Source organism: Caretta caretta, chromosome 4 (assembly GCF_965140235.1).
Source record: "Caretta caretta isolate rCarCar2 chromosome 4, rCarCar1.hap1, whole genome shotgun sequence".
In the NCBI taxonomy this organism is placed as follows: Eukaryota; Metazoa; Chordata; order Testudines; family Cheloniidae; genus Caretta; species Caretta caretta.
Window position 1 is genome coordinate 23,523,296 of NC_134209.1, and position 13,449 is coordinate 23,536,744.

General features: G+C 44.2%; 1 protein-coding gene across 3 annotated transcripts in view; it reads right to left on the reverse strand.

Moving 5' to 3' along the window:
• Positions 1–13,449, reverse strand: part of MOB1B (MOB kinase activator 1B) — a 75,163-nt gene that overhangs the window by 31,066 nt on the left and 30,648 nt on the right. The window contains exon 2 of one of the 3 annotated variants that reach the window (XM_075127454.1): positions 7,768–7,840. The exons of the other annotated variants lie outside the window; for them this stretch is intronic. Coding sequence (XP_074983555.1) covers positions 7,768–7,781 — 14 coding nt within the window. The 5' untranslated portion in view covers positions 7,782–7,840. The remainder of the gene's footprint in view (positions 1–7,767; positions 7,841–13,449) is intronic. 3 annotated transcript variants of the gene reach the window in all.

The following is a 13,449-nucleotide window of genomic DNA, read 5'->3' on the forward strand; positions in this document are numbered from 1 at the left end:
ATTCAAAATTGAAATGTCATTTCAAAGTAAAAAGTTAAACTGAAATGTTTTGACCCTTTGAAATTTTTTTCCTTTACCTGCACTATTCCCCCAATTAAGCTAATAGTTTCAGACCCTGAAAAATGCATTTTTTGCTGAAATTTTTTTGCCTCACTCTACTGAGGAGACCGCTTGGGAGTGACAAGGAAGAATGGAGAGAAGGCAAAACCATTACATTTAAAATACTTTCTTTCACTGTGGAAAAAGGGTAACATTGAATAACTCTGAGAAAAATACATTTAAAAACTAAAATCAGCATGTTCCAGACCAGCTGTAGTTTCACTGTATAGGGCTCACTGAAAATATAGTACACCACACTGAAGTGGCTGTTATTTATGAAGGTATAACCCTCAGGGTTCTCAGATGATTAAAAACAGTGCAGTGGTCATATTAATCTGCGGTCAACCTATTTACATGCAAATATTTACCTTCCCTAAAAAGATGGTGTGACACATGGCTAGAAAGGGTAAAACATCCTGCAAAATAAACAACCCTCAAAAGACATGTGGGGAGATAATGTTTGTGTTTTTGTGTATTTACATATGTATGAGTAGGGTCCTCCGACAATGTAATCAACAATCCCTGTCTATGTTGTATTCTGGTAATTCAGAGGTCAAAAGAACATCCTATCATTTAAATGAATTGTAAACACGGGATATCTCTCTATTCATCTCTCTTTGAAATGTATTGCAAATAATCTGTGAATAGTGGAGAAACAAGCAAATTGCCTTTTCTTTTATGTCATGAAATAAGATTTTCAGAAATCATCATATGTGACTTAGGTATCTGGATGGAGGCCTGAGGCTGGATCACTTTAAGGGAACTGTGTTGTTTGGACTTGTGAGTAACCAGTGAAGTAATAAAGAAGCTGTTTTATACTGGTTTGGTAAATCTAAGTATTGGAATATCCACCAGTTTTATGGGGGATTGTCTGCCCCATTCTTTGCAGTTCACCCTAATTGAGTGACCTCAGCTGGCACCCCCTGGGACCCCGGTCACAGATGGTAAATCTCACACAGCAGCTCCAAATACACTTTATAAATAATTACTATTGTTTGGATCACTATTAAAGTATTAAAATATACTTAGCCACAGAATTGCTACTGCAGTGCTATAGTTATAGCTGAGCTGACACTTCCACTTCCAACCCCTATTTCCATATATTTCTCAGGCCATTTCTTTATGGATTTTGTGAAGGGTTTTCACACCTTTCAGACTAGAAATTATATTTGGTTGGAAATTTTTATAACAGTTGGAAAAAATTTCTAGGTGGAAAATTCTTGCTTTTTCTGTTTTATACCAATCCAGATTATTTAAAGTTTGTGCTTGGATAGCTAAAAAATGGCTTCTTAAAAACTTTAAACTTGGTATGCATGTGCTGCTGAACAAACAGAGCCTCAGAAAGAAAATCTGGATAGAATTAGAGGAAATTTAGTTACTTCAGCTTTAAAGAAGGGTAATGAGCCAGCATAGCATTTTAATTTAGAAAATGTTCGAAAAATGCACCAAAGTGTGATGCTCCAAGTATTTGCAGAAGTGGATTTCATAAGAACAGCCAACATGTGGAGCCATAAATGATTTCTAAGTGAATTTAGAGCAGATTTCTGTTGGAAAGAGAAGATAGAGTTCTTTTTGTTTCTAGTGACCAGATTGCGGGGGGGAATAAGTTAAATCCAGACACTATGGAGCATCCAAAGCAAACACCACCCAATATTCTTCTCTTGTAACAAAAGCCCTTCTAATTTTTCAATGTATCTTCTGTTCAGGGGTATGGCTTTCAAAATTTTCAAATAATACAAACTATTGTTATGCAGGTGTTTGCATGTTACAGGAGTCACAAAAAGATGAGACTGCTCACTTCCGAGGCAGGGCTGATGCTTGGAACAATGTTTGTTTAGCTACATTTTCGCCAAAAAGCATTGTAAATAAATTCTCTCTTTTCCTTTGTATTTTCCCCACTTACCCACTCCGCAGCATAACAGAAAAACAAACAAACATGAAAGATCACATGTTTGTTTCTACAAATCTATTAAGAAGAAGAGACATGCACATGAAAGAATGCAATGAAGATACATTTTTAAAGAGTCTGATGAGTGGGGAATTACAGGGACTTAATGTTGTCATGTGGCAGTTTGTCATATGTTTGCTAACTGTGTCATTAGGTCTTTTAGCAGCTAAATCTGAACAAGGGAAGGGGAAAAAGCAAATTACTGAAATTGGAGTTTACTAATTAGTTGCTTAAATTCTGTTGAATGGGAAGCCTCTTAAAATAAGAGAAGAACTCTTGGATATTTGAACATTTACACTGAACGTGACTTGGACTTCTAAACTCTATATGGTGTTGCACCTCTCTGCTTTTCCTTTCTGTAAAGCTACAGTTTTCTTCCTTAAAATCTCCACAAGTGACAACTTTTTAAAAATAATCTAAGATTCATAAAACTAAGACATTTAAATATTTGTCACTCTCCAACTTTTGGCATTAAAGGTGGCTTGCAAAAAATGTATTATTACCCTTTCTTGCTGCTTTATGATTAATAAAGAAAGCCTGAAGGTAAAAGCAGTTTCCTTTCCTATAATTCTGGTTTCTCACAGTAAAGTGTTAGCTTTTTGCTGTTGACTGTTGGGTTGTCCCCACCCAAGTTCCTAGTTTGGAAGTAACTGCTTAAAGTTCTTCCTTTGAGCTAGGTTCAGAAAATAATTATATAAATTCATGGAGGATAGGTCCACCAATGGCTATTAGCCAAGATGATCAGGGATGCAACCCGATGCTCTGGGGGTTCCTAACCTCTGACTGCCAGTAACTGAATCTGGACGACAGGGGATCACTTGATAATTGCCCTGTTCTGTTTATTCCCTCTGAAGAGCATTGGCCACTGTCAGAAGACAGGATAGTGGGCTAGATGGACCATTGCTCTGATCCACAACAGCCATTCTTATGTTCTTCTTCTCTTGGTATTATTGGTGGAGCAATATTACAATAAAGTTTCCTGATGACTTTTAACTTTAGCAAGCTGAAAATGAGATTCTGGAACAGGTAGTTTCTCCAGATCTGCTGGAGATTACCAGCCTTTTTGCAACTCCCAAACGGAATGGAATCATTATTATCCTTATTGTCTGAAGGTCCACTAGAAAGATTTTATCTGGACCTTCATCAGGACAAGAAGTGAATTGTAAAGGATAGGGATAGCACATGGGGCATGTGTGTCTTTTTTTCTGGAAAAGCCCATTTTTAATAACAAAATTCTGTATATTAAAAATATATACATTACCTTGGAACTGTATTTGGGCACAATATAACCATGCTGGCCAACTCAACACATTTGTGAGATGAATGCATTTTAAATGTATTCTGGGAGGAGAAGGGGGGATCCAGGTTTGCACTTGAGTCAGCCAGACTTTTATAAGGTTATAAGGCTATAGAAGGTTATAAAAGAAATGTGCACACAGTAAGCACGCATACCACAGCAATTCTCAATCCCATGGAGGAGTATCCAAAACCAAGTCTGCAAGAACTTTCAGTTTTAATAGTTTAAAATAAATACTTAAGGACATCTGCTCCATCCGTTGGAAACAAACTTTCTGGATAGGGAGTAGCCCTGGCTTCAGTGCAGAAAGGAGGAATCCATCTTTGGTACCAAGAAAAACTTATGGCCTTTGTAATGAGGTACTTTGTATCACCACAGAAAGGCCCTACTAATTAAATTTTTCTTGTCTGGATTCAGGAGAGACATGGATGGCTCTGTGATGGCCAGCATGGAGTGGATCAACTTGACCAAAGTATTCAGTCATTATCACTGCAGAGGTTGCTTGTTTCATCTGAATCAGAATGTTTTGAGGGCTCACCCTCTTTGGATGGAGGTTTTAGTGCTAGCTTGCAGGAGTTCCACTGGTGCCTAGATTTGTAAGAGGGGATATTGGGCTTGTATTTTTTATGTCTGGCTTTCTTTTTCTTAACATTAGGCTCAAAAGAGAAAAATGAGGAACCCTGTTTCCTGTGAAATGATGAAAATAGATGACTGGGTCTCAGAGGAGGGGGAGAATTCTCCGATGAGGCAAGAACTTTCTCCAAAGGAGAGTGAAGTAGTATTGATGGGAACCTGTAAACAGGAAATGGAAAATATGGAATAACCCCAAATGTGATTGGATCAAGAGGAAAGATGAGAACACCCAAGTCATTCAATCAAAGAGGCTGTTGAGGTACATGAACATCTTGTTTGAGAGGATCAGGGTACAAAACTGGTGAGGGAAGCTAAATCCCTGGGGCACTCCTGAACTGAGCAATCCAAAGTTCAGAGGGTATAGGGTAGTTAGGGATGTATAGAAGGAGATTGTGAAGAGGATCAAGCACTGGTGCCAGAGCCATCCCTTGGGCATGAAGGGCAACAGGAGCCTGTTAATGTGGCGCTCTCTGGAATCCCAGAGCTACCACATTTCCTTACCCCGCTAATGACCTTATTTGCTAGCTTGGGAAGCACTGTGGTAGGTTCTGGAGGGATAAACAGACTTGTCAGGGGAGTCTCAAACTGCAGCAGGTATTGGACACTTTTGTAGTAGCAGCTGGCTGCTACTGCAATTAAGAGTCACTGAGTAGGAACAGGAAACAGGTGGCTCCGATGTAGAGCACTTCTAAAATGCATTCAATAATATCTGCGTTTCGAGTATCGCATCTCAAATAAGATAACTGCTGTTCATGGGCGGAGAAGAGGTGGAGAAACCATTGCTGGAGCAGCCCTCCACCCTCATTTATTGCCCACCAAACTGGGTTCAAACTAATGCAACATTATCAGGCCTTTTTGACCTCTGGAGTGCTCTCAGAAAAGAAGAGGAAGCTGATGCTCCCTACAGTACGTGGATCTCTCACAAGCTGTACAGTTAACATGCCAACAGGGGGAGTGGAAAGCAAAGCAGCTCAAAAAGCTCCTGGAAATTGCCTCTGTAGGAGCTCAAATGGACAAGATAACCTGATAGTAATTGCCACAGTGATGGACGAAAATACAAGAGATTATTAAAATAGGTGTTAAGTGTTAAACAGTGACCAAACATCATTTCCTCTCTCAGTCACTCAGGTTTCAGGCACATGCCGCCAATCATCCCACTATTTCTCCAGTATGGACAAGGAAGCCAACTTCTGATATTTCTAATGTAAACCAAACCAATGCCTTTTGAAAAACAAACAACAAAACCATCCTTTCAGGTCTTCTTTCTGCATCATAAAGCATCAACAAACAACAACGAAAAAGGGTGGGGAGAGCAAGAATACCTATCCACTCTTTGCAGGGTGCCTTCACCCACCTTGGTCTGCAACCCTAGCCAACGTTTTACCAATATAAATGATTAATACTGAAAAACCATAACTGCTGTGACTAATCTGGTGCTTGAGGCAGAATGTACACACTCGTTATAGACTATGCGACAGATGGATCTCTGTGGGCTGTAAACAACTATGTCTTGTAATTTAAGTTACAACGAGTGGAACTTGGCAGGCAGATTTAGAAGCAAAGAAGCTAGCTGTCCAAAAGGTATATAAAATTCTTCAGTGTCCCACTCAAAAGACTTCATCTTTGTGCTGGGGAGAATGGGAACAGACAAAGAAGCGAAGAAATTCAATATCTGATAAAGAGGACAGATGAACTGTATGCTTTTACATAATCATAGAATAAGTACAAAGTATAGGTGAGGCTTCTGGGATAAGGAACGTCCAAGTGTAGAGAAAAGATGGGATGTGTGTGTGTGTCGGGGGGGGGGGGGGGCGGGAATCCTAAAAAGGGACTGCAGCCATACATAGTTCAGGCTGTGAGCTCATCAGCTAAGTTACACAGGCTCAGGCCTGTTCAATACCTGGGTGGGAGACCTTCCTTAAAAAAAGGAAAAGTAGGACATTTTGGCAATTCAGTAGGTAGCAGGTTGAGTCAGTAAACTGCTGTTGGTGGGGTGTCTCTTTTTAAATGAAAAAGGTACAGAATTGTAGACTTGAAAAAATAAAAGATTAACCAAGCCCCACATTAGCCCCAAATATGCACCCTCAACCTCCAAATACATACAATCACAACTTGGTTTCTTCCCATGCCTACCAAGCTGGTCAAAAACCACACTGATAAACATGGTCCATATGCCCATGTGGCTAAATACAATCAATTCCCTGAGTTACAGACCCCCACGCTGCCATTCTCCTATTCCAACCCACAATCTCTGTGCCACTACACAATCCAATCATTTCCAGACAGCAAGAGATGGCATAATGTAATATTTGGGGGGAGGTAAAGATTCAAAGCCACGAGGTATATAAAGGAAGGAAAATCCAGGACAGTGATCACAAAATGCTACAGAAATATTTGTAACGTTGAGGCTGGTTTATCATTCCCATGCAATTGGGAGATTAAGCACACAAGAAGTCTTCCAATTGCATTCTTGAGGTCACGTACTGTACATACAGTAGAGTTTAGAGCTGCAAGAACCTAGTACAGCATCTCTACGCCAACTCCCTTCCAGGGCAAGTTTGTTCCATGGTAAACATTTTCTTGTGCTTTGTCCAGTCTGGTTTTAAAATGTCACTACTGATACGGTTTTGACTACTTAACTGTCCCGATGTTCTCCTACTTACACTAAGACATCCTTTTCTTAATTTCATCGCATTACTCAGTTATACCCCCACACCTGTTTGCCACGCTTAGTAACTTCTCTTCCTCTATGAAATTAAGCAGTCTCAAAATAGACCGTAAAATCCACCACCTAAGTCTTTGCTTGCCCACAGTATATATGCTTTCCAAAACTGAGCAACAGGAGGCAACTAAAAATCCACTTCACCCCTTCTATTTGTTATAAATTGGTTTGTGTGAAATGAGATTATAAAAACTCTTATTGTCTCATGTCAGCTTCCCTAAATCCTCAGACACAAATAACCAAGTATATGACTACAGAGTGTTTTGTTTGGTGGCCACCGAAATGATAGATTTATTATCATCATTGTGTGGCGTGACCAGACAGCAAATGTGAAAAATCGGGACAGGGCGTGGGGCGTAATAGGAGTCCATATAAGAAAAACACCCAAAAATCAGGACTGTCCCTATAAAATCGGGACATCTGGTCACCCTATCATTGTGCTATCCAAGTATTATATAAAAATAAAGCCAGTTTCTTCTGTGTCCCAATTTAAGATTTAAGCTTATTTCATTGTGAGCCAGTATGTGAAACTCCCCCTTGCCTGTTCCATTCCCTCAACTGTCAAACTCAGGTACATTACATTTACTCATGGACAAAAGGGAAATAAAAGGAAAAGAAATTTCTCATGCAAATGTAATGCTAAAACTTCCATTTTTCTTTTAAATTAAATAGACTGATAATTGTTCAGTAACCGCACTAAATGCATCAAACAAAGTATGAGGAACAAATCAAAGTATCACATCGTCCCCAATATCTGTCATGGTCAACTTAATTAGTTTCTTCTCAGTTGATCTAAGTTTCTAAAAATTCTTGAGGTTTTAAGTACATTTAGTTCACCTGATTCTCACCTCAAAACATTTCTCGAAACATTTCTCAAACAGTTCTATTTTTGGAAATAACTGCAGAGATTCAGCATCCAGATGCAGATTTATCTACGACTGAGACAGGTAACACGTCTAGTGGAATGTTAGGAAACTGACTCACTAGCCTAAAAAGTCACCAGGCAGCCCACAACCCTCAACCAAACAAGTTCTTCCCATTGTCTAAGAGTCTCACCCACTTTATTACCTTGGCAAAATCATCACAACATTCCTGCGGTCAAGAGCTAACTTCTTCCGAAGTTGCAATTCTACCAAGTCATCTGTTGATGAGAAAGTCTGAGTGTTAGAGCCGACACCCCTTTTCTCCTAGAAATATGATTCTACATATCTGAAAAGCAATATTCTCAGGATATCTTGCAAACATCAAATGCCATAATCCATTAAACCACTTGGATATCCTACCGTGGTAATCTAGGTTCAGCATCTGATGGAGGTAAAGCTATCAAGATCCAAGTACTAAGTATTTTACTTAAATTCTTGCTATCCTTCAATTAACACTGAAAAGGGACTACGAAAAAGAATGCCTACCTAAAACATCTCACTCCTAAGGGAAAACTCCAGGAAAGGATTGTCAGACTCATTCAGTGAAAACAACCAATTATATTTTAATTATGTTCCATGGGTTGGGTCTTCAGAGTCTAGGCCATCTATTCATTATTTGCAGTAAATCCAGGGAGGTTTGCACAGAGATTGAGGATAATCTATGGCCCTTATGCAATAATTAAAACTTTGATGGCATTTTCATCGCAGAGTTAACTCATGCTCTTGCTTGGGTGTTGGCTCTACCCGATTCCCATTCACACACACACACAGCCCTCTGACCTGAGTGTGGTGAAGATTTCCTATTTTCTCTCCTCAACCAGCTTTCTTTAACTGCTTTGCCTCTGAACTATCATACATGTGCATCATATAGGTATAAGTGACAGTCCTTAGTGTCTCACTCTTACCTACTGAAAAAAGGTGAAAAAAGTGACATATGAAGAAAATGGCAGAAGGAACATACAGTCCTGTCTGGTCCATCCTGGGGCATAGGCTGAAGCCCAAGTGCCGCTTACACTCAGGGTGGTAATTTGCTCACTTTGCAGTGAGGACACACACTAAACCACTTAAGTGCTGGCAGTCCTCCAGTGCCTTCCCACAATTCCTCATATGTGCCCAAAAGGGAGATAAGTTCTCCCACAATTCTCTGGAAAGAATAAGAGCAGCTCAGCTTACTGCAGCATTAAGAAAAGACAGTTACCTGTTCTGTAATTGGTGTTCGTTGAGATGTGTTGCTCGCGTCCATTCCACGTTAAGTGTGTGTGCTCACCACATGCACTGGTGCTGGAAGTTTTTCCCTCAACAATATCTGTAAGGGACCGGCTCTGGCGCCCTCTAGAGTGGCACTCACATGGTGCGGTATAAGGGGCGCTGCCAGCTCTCCCCACCCTCAGTTCCTTCTTGCCGGAAACTCCGACAGTGGGGAAGGAGGGCGGGTCGTGGAATGGATATGAACACTGCATCTTGAAGAACACCAGTTACGGAACAGGTAACTGTCTTTTCTTCTTCGAGTGCTTGCTCATGTCCGTTCCACATTAGGTGACTCCAAGCAGTTCCAGTGGAGGCGGGTAGGAGTTCATGGCTACACAGATTGTAGTACAGCTCTGACAAATGCAGCGTCGTCTCTGGCCTGCTGAGCGATGGCATAATGAGAAGTGAATGTGTGGACTGAGGACCACGACACAGCTCTACAGATGTCCTGGATCGGGATGCGCCAGGAAGGCCACTGAAGACGCTTGCGCTCTAGTTGAATGGGCCCTGATGATCCGCGGCAGTGGGACTTTTGCTAGTTCATAACACGTCTTTATGCAAGAAGTGATCCAGTTGGAAATCCTCTGTGAAGAAACCGGAAGGCCCTTCATCCTATCTGCTGTAGCAATGAAGAGCTGGGTCAATTTACAGAAAGGCTTTGTACGCTCCAAGTAAAAAGCCAAGGCCCTCCGGACGTCCAGCACGTGCAGGTGTCTCTCCTCAGCAGTTTTGTGTGGCTTGGGACAGAACACTGACAGGAATATGTCCTGGCTCATGTGGAAGGAAGATACCACCGAGGTCAAAGCCTTTATCTCTAAGACTCGTCTCGCCAACGTCATCGCGACCAGGAAAGCGACCTTACAGGACACGTAGGAAAGGGAGCAGGAGCCCAGCAGCTGGAAAGGCGGGCCGGTGAGCCTGGAGAAGACCAGGTTAAGGTCCCACTGTGGGACAAGGACCTGTACCTGTGGGTAAAGCCTCTCAAGGCCCCTCAGGAACCTGACAGTCATGTCATGAGAAAAGACCGTCTGACCTTGGATCGGCTGGTGGAACGCAAAGATGGCTGCAAGGTGCACTCTGATGGAAGAATGTGCCAGACCCTGGTTCCTGAGCTGCAGTAAGTAGTCCAAGATGGACTGCACTGAAGAACACGAGGGAGAAATGCTCCACAAACAGGGCCTGGCCATTGAAGGGGAGGTCCTGAATCGACTGCTAAGCCTTGGAGGACAACCAAGAGAGGAGCAGACAGGACCCTTGCCGCATGGAGACGGAGGATGCCATGGTGTGGGTGGCGGAATCTGCCGCATTAAACATCACTTGAAGGGCCGCCCTGGCAGCGGCCGTGCCCTCATCAAGGATTGCACAGAATTCTTTACGGGAACCTTCTGGGAGGGCATTCTCGAACTTGGCAGCGGCTTGCCACATATTAAAGTCACAGCGGCCAAGGCAGGCCTGGTGGTTGGCCACCCTCAACTATAAGCTAGACTAGGAATAAATTTTCCATCCGAACAAATCCAGTCTTCTGGAGTCTCTGGGTTGCCCCTGACGTTCCCTGTGGTTAACTGTCTTGACCACCAGGGGATTTGGGGCAGGATGGGAGTAAAGGTATTCATGCCCCTTAGTAGGAACAAAGTACTTACGCTCTGCTTGGAAATGGAGGACAGAGAGGAGAGGGTTTGAAATCAGGCGCTGGATATCTTCAATACCCCTTTGTGAAGGGGAAAAGCCGCCTTAGCAGGGGCTGTGGAGTGGAGGACGTTGAACAGGGAGTCCACTTGCTCCTCCAACTCCTCCGCCTGCAGGCCAAGCTTGGACGTGACCCTCTTCAACAGCTCCTGAGGTGCCTTAGCATCATTCTGAGGAACCTCGTGAGAGGGCTCCGTGATGGCCTCGTCCCGTACTGCAGGTTCCATGGCACCCACTGGTGGTCCAGCAGGCTATTCCCCTTGGTCCACATGGACTTGCAGGGTCTTATCCCCTAGGGCCTCAAGCATCGGAGGGAGTTTGGTTGTCGAGGCCATTGGCCTGTCTGAGGCTCCCGACACCAAGTGGGCAGGCTGGGAGGACTGGGTGAACCCCATGGGTTCCAAGGGTACAACTGGGCCGGCCACTGGGCCTGGAGCCACGGGGCAGATTTCGGTACCAACGATGCAGGTGACACCGACGGTCTGGAAGGCTTCCCCACCAATGTGGAACCTTGCTCCGTACCGAAGCCAGATCCGGAGCAATTGCTACCCAGTGACCAGGATTTGCTGCAGCAGCAACTCCATGCCTGGCAATAATTGTGGTCACACCTAGAAGAGGACTGGTCCAAGTGGGACGTGCACCTCCGTGGGGACCTCAGTGACTGGTGGCGCTCGGCAGATCTGCGACGGAAGACCAGCGATCCACACCTCATGCTTCAAGACCAGTACAGACACGAGGAGCAGGACCTGGAGGTATTGCGAGCCAGGTGCATCTCCCAGAATATGGTGATGCCCATCTAGGGGATTGTTGGCGGGGCCCGCGGCTCAGGTCTTCCGGTCACTCTCGGGATCTGTAATGTTGTTCTGGCAAAGTGAAGGGCTGGTCCCGACGTTCCTGCTGGGGAGCACATGCTTCCGTGGGTCTGCGCCAGCTAACTGGTGAGGTCCACCTCAAATCCTGCTGTTGGTGCCCAGGGTCGGGTGACTGTAGAGGGCTCCAGTGCGTCTGTCTCCCTAACTCTGAGGTGTGACGGCTTCGAGCAGCTGAACAGTGGTGGGTCGTCTCCCACAATGGGGAGCGGTGCTGTTGGGATGAGGGCGGATGGAAAGGTCCCAAGGCAGGCTTACCCCAAGGTCTGGGCACTGCTGGGGCTGGAGCTCTTGAGCAGACTGCAGCGCTTCAGGCGTCGATGGCACCTGAAGCTCTTGAAGGCCCGCCTCTGTGTCCAGGATTCCAGGCAAGGAACAGGGTGGGCTGCATCGCTCGACATGAGCTGAAGCCTAACTTCCTGACGGGGGAGATGAGCTGCCCGGCGCAGGTCTTAGCTTGCCCCCAGCCCTGTCCTTCCCCTTCCAGGGAGTGGGAAACCGTCTCCTACTGGCCTTCTTCGATGTCTTGGCCGGGGATTGGTGCTGGCTCGTCGTCCCAGGGCACTACACACCAATGCTGTGGTGCTGGGTGCTGAGTCAGACCTCTGCTCCGAGGCCGAAGTGAGTGCCGACTGCATCAGGAGCACTTTGAACTCTGACCTCGTGCTCTTAGTCCTAGGTTTAGAGGACTTGCAGATACAACACGCCACTTATGTGCCCTTCACCGAGGCACCTGAGACAGCTCATGGGCATGGGCCGTTTGCAGCGATCACAGGGCTTAAAGCTGGGGGAGCAGGGCATGCCCTGTCCCCTGGCTAAGTCCCCGACATGACTAACAAAACTCTAACTCAACTACTAACTATGTACACTAACTTTACAAGAACTCTGGTTCGTACGAATGAAGCCTAAGCAACGCTAGTAAGAGCAGTGAATGTTCTGTGCACCATCACTGGAGGCAAGAAGGAACTGAGGGTGGGGGCAGCCAGCAGCGCCCCTTATACCGTGCCGTGCGGGCGCCACTCCAAAGGGCGCCAGAGCCACTCCCCTACAGATACCGCTGAGGGAAAAACTTCTGGCAACGGTGCATGTGGTGAGCACACACATGGACGTGAGCAAGCACTCAAAGAAGAACCACGGAATACATCCCGAAGTCCCAGAAGTACTTGTGCCACTCATGAATGAGTACAGCACCAGAGTGGGCCTTGTAACTCAAGTATGGCTCACACCCAATGTAGTCTAACCAGCATGCTCCAGCCTGGGTTCTCATCACTGGGGTTAACTCTGTAGTAAAGACGAATCCTTAGCGTACATTTACATGGCAGAGCCTCAAGGAAGTTAAGGCGAACCAACTAAAGGTGTAAAGTCAATGCACAGAAATTAAAGCATGTTAAATGCCTACGAGTGTGCTTAGTCTCTGGAATAAAGTAGCTGTAGTTCACTGTCCTTTAATCCTCAAGGAGCTTCATCTTCAGAAAGTTTTCTTTGAAATCATAAGGACCAGAAACTTACTCTAAATTTTCTTTTTAAAATCTGCAGAATCTGATTCTATTTTAGGACCCATCGGCATACTTTAAGCAGGCCAGATCTAGCCCATGGACTAAGTGTTTAATATCACTTTCTCTGGCGTCACTCTGGGTACTTGTGTGTTTTTGATTTCTGCATACGATTTGCTGTGAGGAGGACGTAATCTTTATTTTTCTTCCCAGAGATGCAATGTCAGACATACCAACTTCAATACGGCCAGCTGCAGGACTCAGGAAAAAACTCTCAAGAGAGATTACTGCAGTACAATTAAACTGAGTCCCTCAAAATAGCTTTCTAAGCAAAAATTTGTGACAGTTTGGCACAGTCTGAATAAGCATAATTGAGACAGTTCACAGAACATGTACTTGGGGCTTGGACAGCTTGGTTTTGAAATAATACTTAGAACTTCTGCTTCTCATCTTCAAAGGACTTTATAAACATTCATTAATCTTTATAACATACCTTTGAAGTAATCATCATTACCTCCATTTTACAGATGG